This window comes from Rhinolophus hipposideros (genome assembly GCF_964194185.1).
Source record: "Rhinolophus hipposideros genome assembly, chromosome: 7".
Lineage (NCBI taxonomy): Eukaryota > Metazoa > Chordata > Mammalia > Chiroptera > Rhinolophidae > Rhinolophus > Rhinolophus hipposideros.
Window position 1 is genome coordinate 46177770 of NC_138053.1, and position 14922 is coordinate 46192691.

General features: G+C 32.7%; 1 protein-coding gene across 2 annotated transcripts in view; it reads left to right on the forward strand.

The window, feature by feature from the left end:
• Positions 1 to 14922, forward strand: part of EDIL3 (EGF like repeats and discoidin domains 3) — a 386556-nt gene that overhangs the window by 349958 nt on the left and 21676 nt on the right. For both annotated transcript variants that reach the window (XM_081053539.1, XM_081053538.1), the window contains one exon: positions 13748 to 13903. In XM_081053539.1, coding sequence (XP_080909665.1) covers positions 13748 to 13903 — 156 coding nt within the window. The remainder of the gene's footprint in view (positions 1 to 13747; positions 13904 to 14922) is intronic.

The window sequence follows — 14922 nt, forward strand, 5'->3', positions numbered from 1 at the left end:
AGGCATCATTAGATTGCTGCTGTTGCTCTCTGTTCCCCTCTGTTTCCATATGCAGCTTTAGACCACACTCTTTTTGGTCTCCCAGTTGATCCCCTGCACAATATTCCATCTCTTCTTATCAGTATTCCCTGAAAAGAGAATCGAACCACTGAGGGGACATCATCTTATTCCCTTGCCTCTGTTCTGTGATACAGATGGTCTACATGCTTGGAACTCTACCTGTTGGTGTCTGCTAGACATCTCCAAAACCCCTTGCAGTCTGCTTTTGAAACCTTCTCTTTCACACATACTCTACTTCCTGTAAAGCACTTCTTGCAAGACTGCCTTGAGATCTACAACTTTCTGCAGTAGCCCTGCTGTCTTTTGTCACTCTTGGGTCCCTGAAATGACATCAGCCAACCTTAATATCCTGTCTTCCAAGACACTCTGGATCAATGGGGCTGACAGCCTTGTTTCCTTGCTCCTATGTCTTCTGTCCTCTGGTCCGACCTCTGCAGCCAATGTTGACTTCAGATTTGCATAGTTTACCTTTCCAGCTCCAGCTAGAAAATTCAAACCATATTGTTGCCCTTAACCTCCTCATTCTGAAACTTACTTGACAAAATGACATTGGACTCAATATCCAACTAACTTCTACTTGACCTAGATGTGTAACCCACTCTTATTCCTGAGGTCTGTCATTGGCTGTCAGTTTGGCGCTCTTTATCTTGATTTAACCTAAGATTAAATTGAGTGCACAGTGCAAAAAGGAAAGTCCCTGTCCTTTCACTTGTCAGATTGTCTCTGGGATTTTTGTTCTCGTTACCACTCTTTGAATCTAGGGACCTTTACCCCATTCTGCATTACTGACAAAGCATTAAAGTAATTCTCACTAATGTTAATCTTTTCTTGTCAAAGTTTATACATACTACACAGTGCTGCCAAATTCACAGTGCCATGGAGTATAAATATGAAATTCTTAATGTTTTACTTTAAACTTCTCTCTCAGGAAAATATTTTACTTCACTCATTTTTTTAAGATGTTTACAAATCATTTTTTCCTTGCTGCTTATCTATGAAGAAAAGTTGTCCCTGCTGTATTTTAAAAGCAAACTCCAACCTGTTTTCCTAACCAACTTCTTTCCATCTTATCTGTCCACCGATTTCATAAGCATATTCCTGGATGCCTAATATATATACACCTTACAATAAACTTGGAAGATGCAAAAATATAAAACATGATTGGAGCATTCAAGGAGCTCAACGTCTAGCAGAAGGCAGATATTCATAAACTGAGTACTGTGAACACAGTAGGATACATTGTGTGGTATATAATGGAAGGAAATGCTAAAGAGAGCAGAGATTGATAGTTGTAAAGTAAAAAACACTTAGAGTCCTTCACATTTGCATTTCACATGAATACAAATATAGATGTATTAATTTTGATGTAGTAATTGGCATATTAATTTTGGTCCATTTAGTAATGAAAAAACAAAAACAAAATTTGTTGACCATCTAGTTCTGTACTAAGCATCATACAGTATAAAAAAAGGGGTTGAAGAGCGTGGCAGCGCAAGTCGGGAAGGCAATAAATATTTTTTTAATTATTTTTATTAAATTTTCTTACTCATACATGATTTTCAAAAATCTTTAAGGTTCATGGGTTAGAGTTTGTAAATCATATAATAAGAAAAATTACAACAATTGTAGGAGATGATGTAATTATATTTAGTTTCCTTACCTGTCATCTGTCATTATGAAAAACTTAGTTTTGTAGTATAATTTATGAAATATTGCGTATTTCATTATTTCATGTTTATATGATTTTCCCATAGTTATTTTATGCCAAAGGCAGCAAAAATGCAGAAATATTAAAACAAGTTACACAAAATAAATTTAGCTAACAGAACAGAGTGATTTTTTAAAATGAATGTTCATTGTTAGTGGTATAACTGCAGTAATAAAAAGAATTCATATGAAATGCCAAAAAATAAAAGGGAGGGTTTTGATGTTAAACACTTAAGTATACTAACTTTTATTAGGCCTTGAGTTGTGGGTAAGCAGACTTTCTTTAAAAACATTCAGAAGTTGCCTAATTATGTTACTTTTCACTCTAAGATTTAATGTGTTTTGAGGTGATATTGCAAAACTATATAGCATCAGTATTACTGAGAAAATTAGATATTTTAAAAGATGTTACCCCCTCCCTCACTCCCACGTACTTCATAAGAAAGTTAAAAACACAAAGATTACTTAAGTCCTTTCTTAGGGGGTGTGGGGGGGTCACAATATAGTGTGCTTTTTTAAATTATAAAATATTTTAGTCATGTTCAGAAAACAATGTAATACCCAAATTTAATGAAAGTTAACATTTTGCCATATTTACTATATATATATATATACGTATATATGTATATATGTATACGTATATATATACGTATATATATATACGTGTATATATATGCTTTTTTTAAATTATAAAATATTTTAGTCATGTTCAGAAAACAATGTAATACCCAAATTTAATGAAAGTTAACATTTTGCCATATTTACTATATATATATATACACGTATATATGTGTATATATACGTATATATGTATGTGTATATATATATATATATATATATATATATATATATATATATATATATAAGATACATTATCAAAATGTATTTTCTTAAAGAAAAATAGCAACCTGTATGGTCATGAAGGATCAAACACAAAAGAGATTAAAAAAGGAACCCTGAAAAGACCTACCATCATTAAGACTTCACCACTTTCAGAAAACATATACCCCCTATGTTACACAAACTATTACATAGAAAAAAAAGAGAGGAAGGCTTCCAAATTTCTTTATGAAATCTTAGTTTCCTGGTACCCACACTAGGCAAAATTGTAAGAAAAGAAAGTGATTTAAAATCTCACTTGTGAGCAGACATGTAAGAGTCTCCAACAGAATATTAGTAAATTGAATCCATCAAAGCTTAAATAGGTTTACTAATAAAGAAGAATTTATTCCAGGAATGTGTACATTATTCAAATTAAAAAAAAAAACACTTAAAAATATCTGCTAATGTTAATCACCAAGAGAGGAAATTAAAGCTGAAGAATGTATACATCTTGTTGGTAGGAGTGTAAATTGGTAAAATCATTTGGAAATTATCTGGTCTTATCTTATAAAATTGTACATTCATATACTCAATAACCAAAAAAATCCCACTCTTAACTATATAATCACACACACAGACACACACACACAAAAACTGAGCAAGTATACCAGGATATAAGTACATGAAGTTCAGAACTGATTTAAAAAAGCAAAAACTGGAAATAATTAAGTACTCCTGACAGTGGAATGGGTAAATGCATTGTTTTATATGCATACGTGGAATATTACATAGTAGTCAAAATAAATATACTTTATCTAGGAGTCCATTCATATCTAATAAAGCTGAGTTTCAAAATGGAGGGAAATAGTGAAAACTGTAGCATTGGGTAACCTTGGTTGGGAGAAGCAGGAAGACAGAAGATGAGTATGTAGGCATTGTCAGTCTTACAGTTCTCTGGGTGGTTGAGTGTTGGTTTTACGGCTGTTTATTGTGTTCATTAGGTATGCAATATTAGCAAATAAAATTCATCACCTATTCATGATTTTTAATTTCTGTACCAAATAAATATAGAAGGGAAAGTCTTTAATCTAATAAATGTATCCACACACACAATAAAGCTATATGTAAAAGCATTCTTAGTGAAGAAATGTTACACACATTCTTTTAATGTCTGGGTTTTTGTTCTTGGATATTTTTAATTATGGATTACATCTTAAAAATACGACCACATTAGTTGTTGTAACCTGAAAGTTTTCAAAAAGAGTATGTTATTTCAGAATTATTCTTTACAGTTTAGCTTTCATGTGTCCCCAGCAACAGTGATTATTTCTTGTTCCTAAAACACAATCTCTACGTGGCAATTTATGTTAGTTGCTGTTACTTTTTAAAGAAACTATTACTCTACAAAAGAATAGTAGACGATGCGTTACCAGACCACGTTTTTTTTTTTTTCATAATGCAGGGTATTAAAAAAGTAGTACACTAAATGTGCGACCTCTGTCCCAAGTGTCCCCCTCCCCCTAACGAGACTTAGAAAAATAATTTGTTGAGCCTATAGTGATTCTGTTTAACATACAGATGTGTCAAATTCTGATTCCTAAACTAGTAATTATTTCAGCAGTTTTTCAAATGTACCAGATTTCTCCATGAGGGGAAAGACATGCCAAAATAACCTCTTTTCATACAAAAAAACACATAATCAAGAGACAGATCTTGTGAGTTGTCTATGAGGATGAACCATTTTTTTATTTCTGTTTTTGTTTTTTATATTTTCTTGCTGATTGGTTCCATTGAAAATAATTTTCTGAAATTATACTTTTAGTGTTATTTTAATAATTTCTATATGAGTTCTATTTTCTTTAAATCAGTATTTGAATTTTATTAAAATATCTTTGGTTATCAGGATCCTTAAATACTTATAATATCAAATAAAAGAGAATTATATCTCTATTTTTGTTTATTTCACTTCTTATTTTATTTTATTTTTACTTTTATTTTTATTTTATATTTCTTTCTTTGCAAATTGTGTTTAAAATGTTGGCAGCTTTGTGCCCAAAGTCCTAGATGGAATATCAAAGACAGTTATTGAAGAGATGTTCAACCACTGAGGAGTATCTCATGAAATTCATTTAAATCTGTAAATGACCCTTCAGTGAAGTGAGCTATAACTTAGGGAGTTTTTAAAATCTTGAATACATAGGCAAAATAAATTAAATAAGTTTAATATAATGAGTTTGTTCCAAGTGATTTATTAATTCCATACCTAATTTAGGACTGTGGTTTATAAGCTATTTTACAGTAATTGAAAATATAGTGCATGAACAGTTTTAGTGTTGAAGAATGTGATTTTAAAAATACGAGATTGTTTGGAGCTGATTGCAAACGAAATGAGCCTTTGTTCTGAGACGAGCATATCCAAGAGTCCTTTAATATAGTGCTATTCTCCAAGGAAGGAAAATAGGAGCATCTTATTGTTCACATGCATCCAAGAAGAACATTATTTTATGAAAGTTATATACTCTGTATCCAAACCATAACATTACAACTTTTAGGAATATGTCTATTTTGGGCTTCATTATAGATAGATATATCCAGGCCATATTGTACTGTGGGACTTAATTAAAATGTCTTCATTAGATAGTCTCCTGATTTTTATCATCATCCAGCTCCCAGTTTTATATTCTGCCACTTAATAAGCTCAAAAGACCTTGGACACTATATTAAGTAGAATAAATGAGAAATAAATATTGAGACCTAACGGAGAAGTTTGATGAGATTAGAGTTTCAAGTGTACAACAGCTGCTCTTTATTTCCACTTGGGAGCAAAACAAGTGGAAATCAGCATCAATAACAGCAGAAGAATATAGATAAGATATTTATACCATAAATACATTAATATAAATAATAAAACATGCTGATTTTATGGATATTCAATGAGGAAGTCTATACCCATGGCTTTTAATGAGGCTCTCTCAGGCACCAATTATAATTTGTGGTGACTGGTGTACCGATGATCTGGAAACCTTGCCAGATCCAAGGGAGCCTGACTTGTCCTTCTGATACAAATAAAATGCTGACAGTGTTACTGCCATACATTTGGATGCAAATAATTTGTATCCTTTTTATCCATACTATATATATACTCTGTCTTTTGGACAGAAGATTTTTTTTTTAAAGTCGCCTTTTAGGGCATTCCACTTTCTGTGTCAAGGGGTCTTACCCCTGTAATCTGCAGACATTTCTCTTCATGCTGAGCCATCTCCCCTCATTTCCCCTCCAATCACTTAAGAGCAGCATGCTGACTTGGGCTATTTTTCAACTGCTGACATTGATGGTACAATTTCCCAAAGCAATTTGAAGCATGTACCTCATGTCTGGTTTCTGAAAGGCCCCTTTCCACTTCCTTTTGTAAGGACAAGGGGGGAAAAGGTTACATCTAGGTTTCTTTGCATGTTGTTTTTCTTTGTTGCTTTAGCCTAAACATCAATCACCACAAAATGTGCACATATCCAGTTAAGACTGAAGAATCTAAAATTAGGGTTCACATGGTATAATGAAACTAAATGATATCTAAGACTCAATGGATGATTTGCAAATCGTAGGAATGGCAAAGTTTTATATTAACATAAAATACATAGCTCCTCCAGCAAGCATGGTGCATAAAATTATGTTGTCCATTCTGTCCACTTTCCTAACTTTCAAGGGTCTCTTAATATTTAAGATATGAAATGTGATTTGCCACAAAGGCAGTGTACTTTGTGGATGTTTTAGTCTCAGAATTCTCATGACTCTCATTTATTTGTCACAGAACAAAAATATGTAATGTACATATTGACACATATTTGCATATAGATTCTTTGTGTTTGTAAATGTCAGTCTGTAAAATATGTAATGATTATACCAAATACGAATGACTTTGATAAAATTATATTAAGCAAAGTAGCTCTCTTTGAAGATATATATTCAAGAGCTTTTCAAGTGAAGAGTCAACCAAATTCTGAATTCTGAAGTACATGCAATTTTGATCTCCAATTCAATGAATCTTGAGCTTTATAAGAGATGCTGACACAATTTTCACCTAGACTGTCCTCTCACTGTGCTATCAAAAAGCACTAAATAATAAACTATTTCAAATCCTTCTTAAAAGCTATGTTATTCGTTTCGAAATTACATGCAAATCATTTACCAGTAATATTCTTTGTTTTCTACTTCATTTGGGCTTTTGGCACTGCTGTGATTAAAGTATCTGAATAATATTTAATGGATATCATTATGCTCTAATCAAAGACTTGTACTATCTCCATTAACCAATTAATAATGACCTATCAATTTCAGACTGATTCAATGAACCAGTGCTCTGAATTCTTATTCATGGAATATGTCAAAGTTCTCAGCCAAACCCAAATCACGCTTGAAAGATAAACAAAGGAGTTATGTTAATTCTACTCTCCCAGGGTGATCTTATTTTTGATGAATTCAGCAGAAAGTCACTTTCAATAACTTAACAAGAATAGTATGATTCTTTTCCCAAATAATTTGCTAAGTTTTGTGTTTTTCTTCAACCATGTTTTCTTCTTCCTCACATAGAATTTGGAAAAATTGGTTGACAGAGCTTACCTGTCAACTTTAGTTACTTGTAACTATAACTGAGAATATTTTTCAAAACAATGAAAAAATGAAATTTGTATAGAATATTACAAAGATCTGCTCATTAAAAAGAAGAACAGAAAATTGCATTATTGTCCCTATATATATAGTGGGTTAAGTGAGTCACCACAAGGTCAATAGATTCAGTCTTTTTAATAGTATTTTATTAATTCTGAATGTATTTATAATTTTGATTGTTTTATTTTTAAAACTTTTTTGGTATTTAATGAGAAAATCTTCGTAGATGGACTTTCATTTAGAACTATTTTTACACAGGGAGTTTTAATGAAGCCTAGTTGCTTTTCTCTAACGTTTCCCTGAAAACTGCATTTGGAAAGTTCCTCTGGAACTGAGAAAGAAAATTTGATTTTAAGTGTTTCTGTGTTGAGCTTCTGAGGATATCATATCCTTTTACTATATTCAACTTCTGAGTCATGACTGCTGCAGCCTTTGATTCCCTTCCCATCATCCATGATTTGTACATTCAAATACATGCCAGCTGACGACTTTCCAGGCTCTCTGGGCAGAGTCCCCTGTAACTACAGTGTGGCGACTCCAACATCTGATGCAGAACCGATGCCAAGACCAAGAGCCTGCTCTGCAGACGAGAGTAGTCACTTTACTGCAACCAGAAACTGCATGTAGTGGCCAGTGCTCTACCTCCCAATGTCCTTTCATACCTATTTGCCCCATAATGCAATCCTAGCAAAATAGAATCTGATACATTTGGGCTATATCTTCGCTCATTGATACATTCAATATATATTTATTGAAACACCTTGTATATGTCAGGTGCATGATGTACAACAGAGACCAAGTTTGCCTGCCCTGTGATTTTACATTTGACAAGAGAATGCTTTGGATTTTGTATTATTAAGAAAATAAGTTATCCTTCCAGAGGAAAAACAGCAAGACGAGAGGCTCATTCTTCAGACCAGCCAAGGTGTCTTGCTTAAATGTCCGCCGGGTATTAGTAAACAAGGCTGGAGTCAGTGTTGATATCTGTAGGTCAGGAAGAAAATTCTCACAACTTCCTAATAGATGGTGAGGGGCAAAGGGGAACCCTTATGACCAGTGTGCTGGCAAACACCAGTACCGTTCTCTCTCTGTTCAAGTAAAGAAAAATAACACAAGGTGATATGAAACTTACATTTAAACATGCAGAATAACAAAAGGATAGACATTATTCTAAAGGCGTGAAGAAAAACTACAAAAGTAGAAAATTGTCTACAGAAACAACCGATGGCTAGAATGTATATTGAAGTAGTTTCTTAATGAGTAATAGGATGAGATGAATACTGAGATGATGAGGGAGTTATCTTAAAGAATAATGTATTTCAAGGAAATGTAAAATTTAGCAGTAGAAATTACATTATCAAAAATAAAATCCATAATATTAAGGACAAAATGGCAAAACTCTGACAACGCAAAAGAAAATCATAAAAAATGAAAATAACGAGTGTGAAATAATATGAATAGGAAAAATCAGAACTCAAGATCCAGTCTTTGGAGAATTGACCTTCCAGAGAGAGACACCAAAAGAAACAGAAGCAATGTATTAAAATATACGACAAGACAACCTTTTGAGTATAACTGTGTCTCCCAGAAATGAGTCTACAGCTTGAATGGGAACACTTTATTCTATCCAAAATGAATAAGAGACTCTCACCAATATATATTCTGATATATGTTTATGATGACAATGATGATTAACAGTGATAATTTGAAGAATAAAGAACAAATATTGTATTAAGTTGGTGCAAAAGTAATTGAGGTTTTAAAGGTTAAAAATAATTGCAAAAACCACAATTACTTTTCCACCAACCTAATAACTATCAGCCATGTAGGGGGGAAAAATATTTTATTCAACAAAAGGTGTTGAGAAAATTACTTTCTTTAAAATGTATGAACCTTATGTCACATGTTCTAAACACATAAAGCCAAGATGGTTTAGATGTGGAAAGGAGGGAGGAGAGGAGGTACAGGGGGAAGAGAGAAGGAAGGAAAGAAGGAAGGAAGGAAAGAAACTTAAAAATGAAACCCAGAGGAAATTATAGGAGAAGTTGTAAATCACTTTTAACTGATCTCATTAGGTAGAAGTTCTTTTTAGGCATAAAAAAAAGTGCAATCACAAAGGGAATGATAAATAGATTTGAGTATAGGAAAATTAAAAACTTGCATGTCAAATATAAAATTATTTGATGGCAAACTAGGAAAAAAATGAAACATATAATAGAAGTCAATATTAATATTAATGTTATACAAATAGTTCTTAAAATTCTACAAGAAAATCTCGATTCCAATAGGTAATAGAAAAAGGACATTAAAGAGACTATATGTACATATTATTAGTAAGACTGAAAAATCAGAAGCATGTAAATTTAAATATCACCATTTATGTGCATCAATGTAAAAATGCCATTTTTCAAATTGTCAAAAATGTAAAATGTTATAAAACATAGATTTGGAGAGTATGTAGAGAAAAAAATATCATACAGTGAAGATGGAAGTGTATAATCTTTCTGGAGACGAATGAAACAATCTGTATCACATTTCCATTGGTAGGTTCCTTTATGCCTATAAGGAAACTTTAGGCTTCCTTTGATCAATGTTGCCCCATTGAGCAAAGATAGGTATACATGGAAGTTCATTCTAGGTTTTTACTGATGAAAAGAATTGGAAACAAATTTAAAGAATATCAATGGGGTACGGGTTAAGTAATTTTCTTATTTACTTATGAATCCATGATCCAGAACGTTGCACAGCCATAAATATTATTACTTATATGTAAAAATATTTCACAGTAAGTGACAAGATGTAAATTATAAAACCTCATGTATACTGTGAGTTTATTTTTATGACAATATATGGGAATAGCAAATGTCTGAAATGTGAATATCAAAAGACCAACTTTGGATAATAGAATTATAAGTTATTTTATCTAGATTTCTTATGTCTTTGGACCATCATAAATTTTCACAATGAGTTTTATTACTTTTATGTTTGTAAAATAAATCTATTTTTTCATATTCTTTGACCAAATAACCTTAATTTTATCCTACTTAGATGTGATAGGTGGCCAAACAAAATGACTAGGAGGTCATGAGAGTATTACTTTTAATAGAAAAATTGATGTTAAAGGGAAAAGTAAATGTTTCACGGTAAATAAATGATTGTGGTAAATCCTTAAAGTAGCTTGTTAGGACAAAAAATCATTTATTGACCTAGAGAATTACTAGTGAACTATTTTTTTTAAAAGAAGAAACTAATTTACCTGCAAATGTGGACTAACAGTGTAACCAACATCTGATAACTAACAATCTTGTTCAGATGCCAAGTACAATTAATTATGTTTCTTAAATGTACCTAGGATTATATACAAATGTTTCATGTAATGTTGAGGTAAAAATGACTTATTAAAACCAAAACGTCCAAATATTTTGCCCATCATTCAATTTTTAAATACTAAGTATTTTATTAGCTTCAAAGTAAAAAAAAATAGGTCTAGCTCAATCCAGGCAAAGCTTTACTGAGGGATCGTTGCATGCAAGGCACATTTGATACAGATCTAGACACGAAGTGAAGTGCACTAAGCCAAAAATCTACCCATGCGCCAGCTCAGTGCCCTAAATAACCTGCTCTGCTTGAGCCAAACCTTGGGAAGTGAGGATCTAAGAGAGCAGAAGGCTTTTTGTCTAACATGTTTACAGTACATCTTTAACTCAGAAAATCTACCAGGGTGAAGGGTGGTCCTGGGCTAGGGATAGGCATAGGTCCAGAGGAACTGACTTTCCTGAGATCATCCTGCGTGCTGCACACGGAGGGGGACATGTCCGTGAGTGTCTCTCGGAGTAAGATCTGTGCATGTCCTATTGTAGCAACCTCATGTGAAGTGTGGGATGCTAATTATTTTTACTGAAACAAGGTTTGCAAGGCCTGGGAGTCTAAGTTTCACGTAGCATATTTTAGGACAAAATCCAGCTTGAAACAGATTGCTGACTATTTAAGTCAAGAAGTTGATTTAACTGGAAAAAATAAAACATTTCTAGATCAAAAGGAAGAAAAAGAAAAAAAAAAACTGGAGAAAGGGGAGCAGTTAGAGTGGGAGAAAAACATATCTGTTAGAAAGAGCCAAGACACACAACTTAAGGAGAAAACATCTCCACCCTGCAGGAAACCCAGTTGACTCTAAGAAATACACTGAAAAATAGATGCTATAAGACTTCTCATTGCGTCATCTCAGCTAGGACTTATAGAAGTTCACGGGGTGAAGAACCTAGCCCTGGAAGTGTTCATATTCTTGGTGACAGTTTGAGTTCCTATGTGTTTACAGCCTTGATGGAAAATAGTGAGTCAGAGTACTGTAAGACTGTTGTTTTTATTTTGTTGTTTTTATTTTGTTGTTTTTTTGTATGTGTTTTTATTTCTATTAATTGAGTGTCAGCAACATCAAGAGCACTTTGAAGACCAGTGTCTATGCCTAGATGTCTCTGCACGATTCAATTTGGATTTTGGACAGCAAAAGCAATCTATATTTTTAAGTCCAGACTGCTGAAGAACAGAGTAGAAATTCATGTTAAAAGACAGGGCTGCTAGCACGCCTCATCTTGTAAAGCCAGAATTGTTTTTGTCTCAGGATTACAGTTGCTGTTAAGTTTGAAGAGTATGGCAAGAAAGTTTTGAGATTCTTCAAAATTTTCTGAAATAGTCACAGAGAATGGTGCGGGGGAGGGAAAATTATTGACTAAGGATCTACGTAATTATGAAACATCTAACATCATTTCTGTTTTTGATGTAGACACAGCTATAACTTTATTCTTATTATGGTGGAACTTTGACTCAGAGAGATATGGATTTGAATCTGGGATCCCTCCTTTACTCACTGTTTATCTTTGGATTGTGCATCAAGTTATATTAGGCATCTATTCCCCTCATCTCTAAAGTGAAGAGAATATTGTGTAGGGTTGTTGAAAGGATTCAGTCAGGACAGATATGAAAGCACTTAGCACAGTGTGAAGCAGGAACAATTTCCTTCCCAGGATATTATAATTTGCCATCCTGCATGGCTGCTGGACACCCGAGATGTCTCAGAAGATACAACACGTGTTGGGAAAATAGCAAAAACAAAAGTACAGTGTTTTATAGTTTTGTCAAACTTTCCAAAATGTTTTAATGAAGCACTAACAGCAGTTTTCTGTCTTAATCCGTTGTCCAATTTGAGCCTAACATCGTCGATGAAAGAATGTTTTAAAAAGTGAGCAAAGAGCCCATGTGAGTTTTTAAAGAAATATTCCTAAGCTGTGAAACATTGGCAACTTTTCATATCTTTATTGATGAGCATCTATGTCACTAGAGGTGCTCTATTTGGTGCATTCTCATAGCTCCCTGCTCATTCCTGGCCTGTATCTGACCTATGACTGTTTGTTTGTGGCCATGTACATCTCACAGGATGGAGAACCTGAAATAGAAACACAAGGACATCGTGATTGAAAGCCACCAAGGTCACACATAGGATCATGACAGTTAAAGATGATAAGATCAAGGATGTAGCAGGGCCTTAGTCGTAGGAAATAGGAGGAAGTAAGTGGCTATTGTAAGAGGAGAAAGGAAGCCATAGATCAAGGAAAACTAACGAAACAAAAAGTAAAGGTCTTGTAAGAATTGTCCACATGGAAAACAAAGTATCTATATATTTTTTTTTAAATGAGCATCATTAGACATAAGAACAGACACATGAATTAGAGAACGAAGAGGGAGAATACTAAAATAGTAACTGTTATGTATTCTTCTTTGATAAAAAAAAATCCCTATCTTTTGTATTTCAATTATATTTTGATGAATGTAATGCTTACTAAATCACCATGGGTCTGACACCCTTTAACTAAATATTGTGCAGCAATGGACACATCATGAACACAGATCCCACAAGTTATGGATGCATATTTTAATACTCCTTCAGTTTTGAAGATTATTTGACTTCCTCTTCAACCTTTTTAGGATTGTAGTTTTCTGAAAGATAATTTTTATTAGACAATGATTACTATTACTCCATTATATATTGCTGAACTGATTACAATTCATGGAAACAGGGTTGACTTTTTATTTAATATTTAATTATGAAACATCTAACATCATTTTTGTTTTTGATGTAGACACAGCTATAACTTTATTCTTATTCTTATTGAATTGACCAGTAATGTCAGCAAATTGAATTATAATACAAGCTCTGGGAGATAATGATCAATCTCAAGAAGGTCAGCCTTACCTGTGCTGTACTATGTCAGTTATACAAAACTGCACAGCTAGATGAATCTCTTTAATATAAAATTGACTGACAGACTGAAATGACCATTATTTTATTTTAAAATGGTCGAAATGGCTGTTCAAGTGTTACAATCAATGAGTTTTTGGCTTTAACATACATAATTCTTAATCTCCTGAGTTCAAGAGACTTGCAAATTCATAATGGACTCTATTGTGGTATTTAAAGTATGTCTCTTCCTTTTCTTAGGTAGATCTTCTGGTCCCTACCAAAGTGACTGGCATCATTACACAAGGCGCTAAAGATTTTGGTCACGTACAGTTCGTAGGCTCCTACAAACTCGCTTATAGCAATGATGGAGAACACTGGACCATGTACCAGGACGAAAAACAAAGAAAAGATAAGGTAAGTCATCCAGGTGGTTTATAACATGCAGAGGTAAAGGATTACATTGGATCCAAGTTTGATTGAATGAACTATTTATACATCTATATTGAAAATAACAGGTACATGCATTGAAAAATTTGTTAAGTAAAAAACTTTAAAAAGCATCATTCTATAGGAGTTTTTAGTCAAAGAATGTAATTGTACAACCTATGGAAAAACAAATTGCTTTATTAATAACATTTTCCATATTATCCATTACCTAAAATCCAACTAAATAAGATTGAGCTTGTTTTACATACCTAATGGAAACTTGCATAATTTATGATAAAGTACATACAAATAGTTATTGTTTCAGCACACAATACTATTATTGTTATTATTAAAATGCATTACTGGTATTAGAAAAAATGTTCTTTGGGGAAAAATAATTCAAAGTTTAAAAGATTTTTAAACTTTTTGTATCTCCTTGATTATTTTGACAATTAGGAAATTTAGAAATAGACAAGCTTTAACTTTTAGCTTGTCAAAATTAAAATATAGGATGTTTCTCTGCTTAGTTTCCTTGATTGTGTTGTAATTTAGAAATTTGTTTAATTTTTTGACCTATATAATCAGTTTTAATATTATAATAGAAATATATCAATTCACCATATAGTTCTACTCCATGAAATTACTAATTGTTTTTCTAAAAGTTTCTACCACTTCAAACATCTTTTCTCAGTATCCACTGGTCTGAATTTCAGTGGGACCCTGGAGAATGGAAGTGCCCAGGGATAATATCAATAATTAATTGGATCAAATGTTAAAATCTGGCCTCAGCTGGACTAAAGAAATTGAAATTAATTCATTGCTTAGAGTCTTTTTTCAAAGAATCCTAGCTTTCTGTAGACATCAATAGAAACAAAATTTCTTAGTTCAAGGATTTGCATAAAATATAACACTTTCATACTCATTAAACATTTTTGAGTTAATGATTTTTTTCCATTTTATGTAGCCCTTTTATTCCCTTACTTTTATTGTATTATTAACAAAAAGAA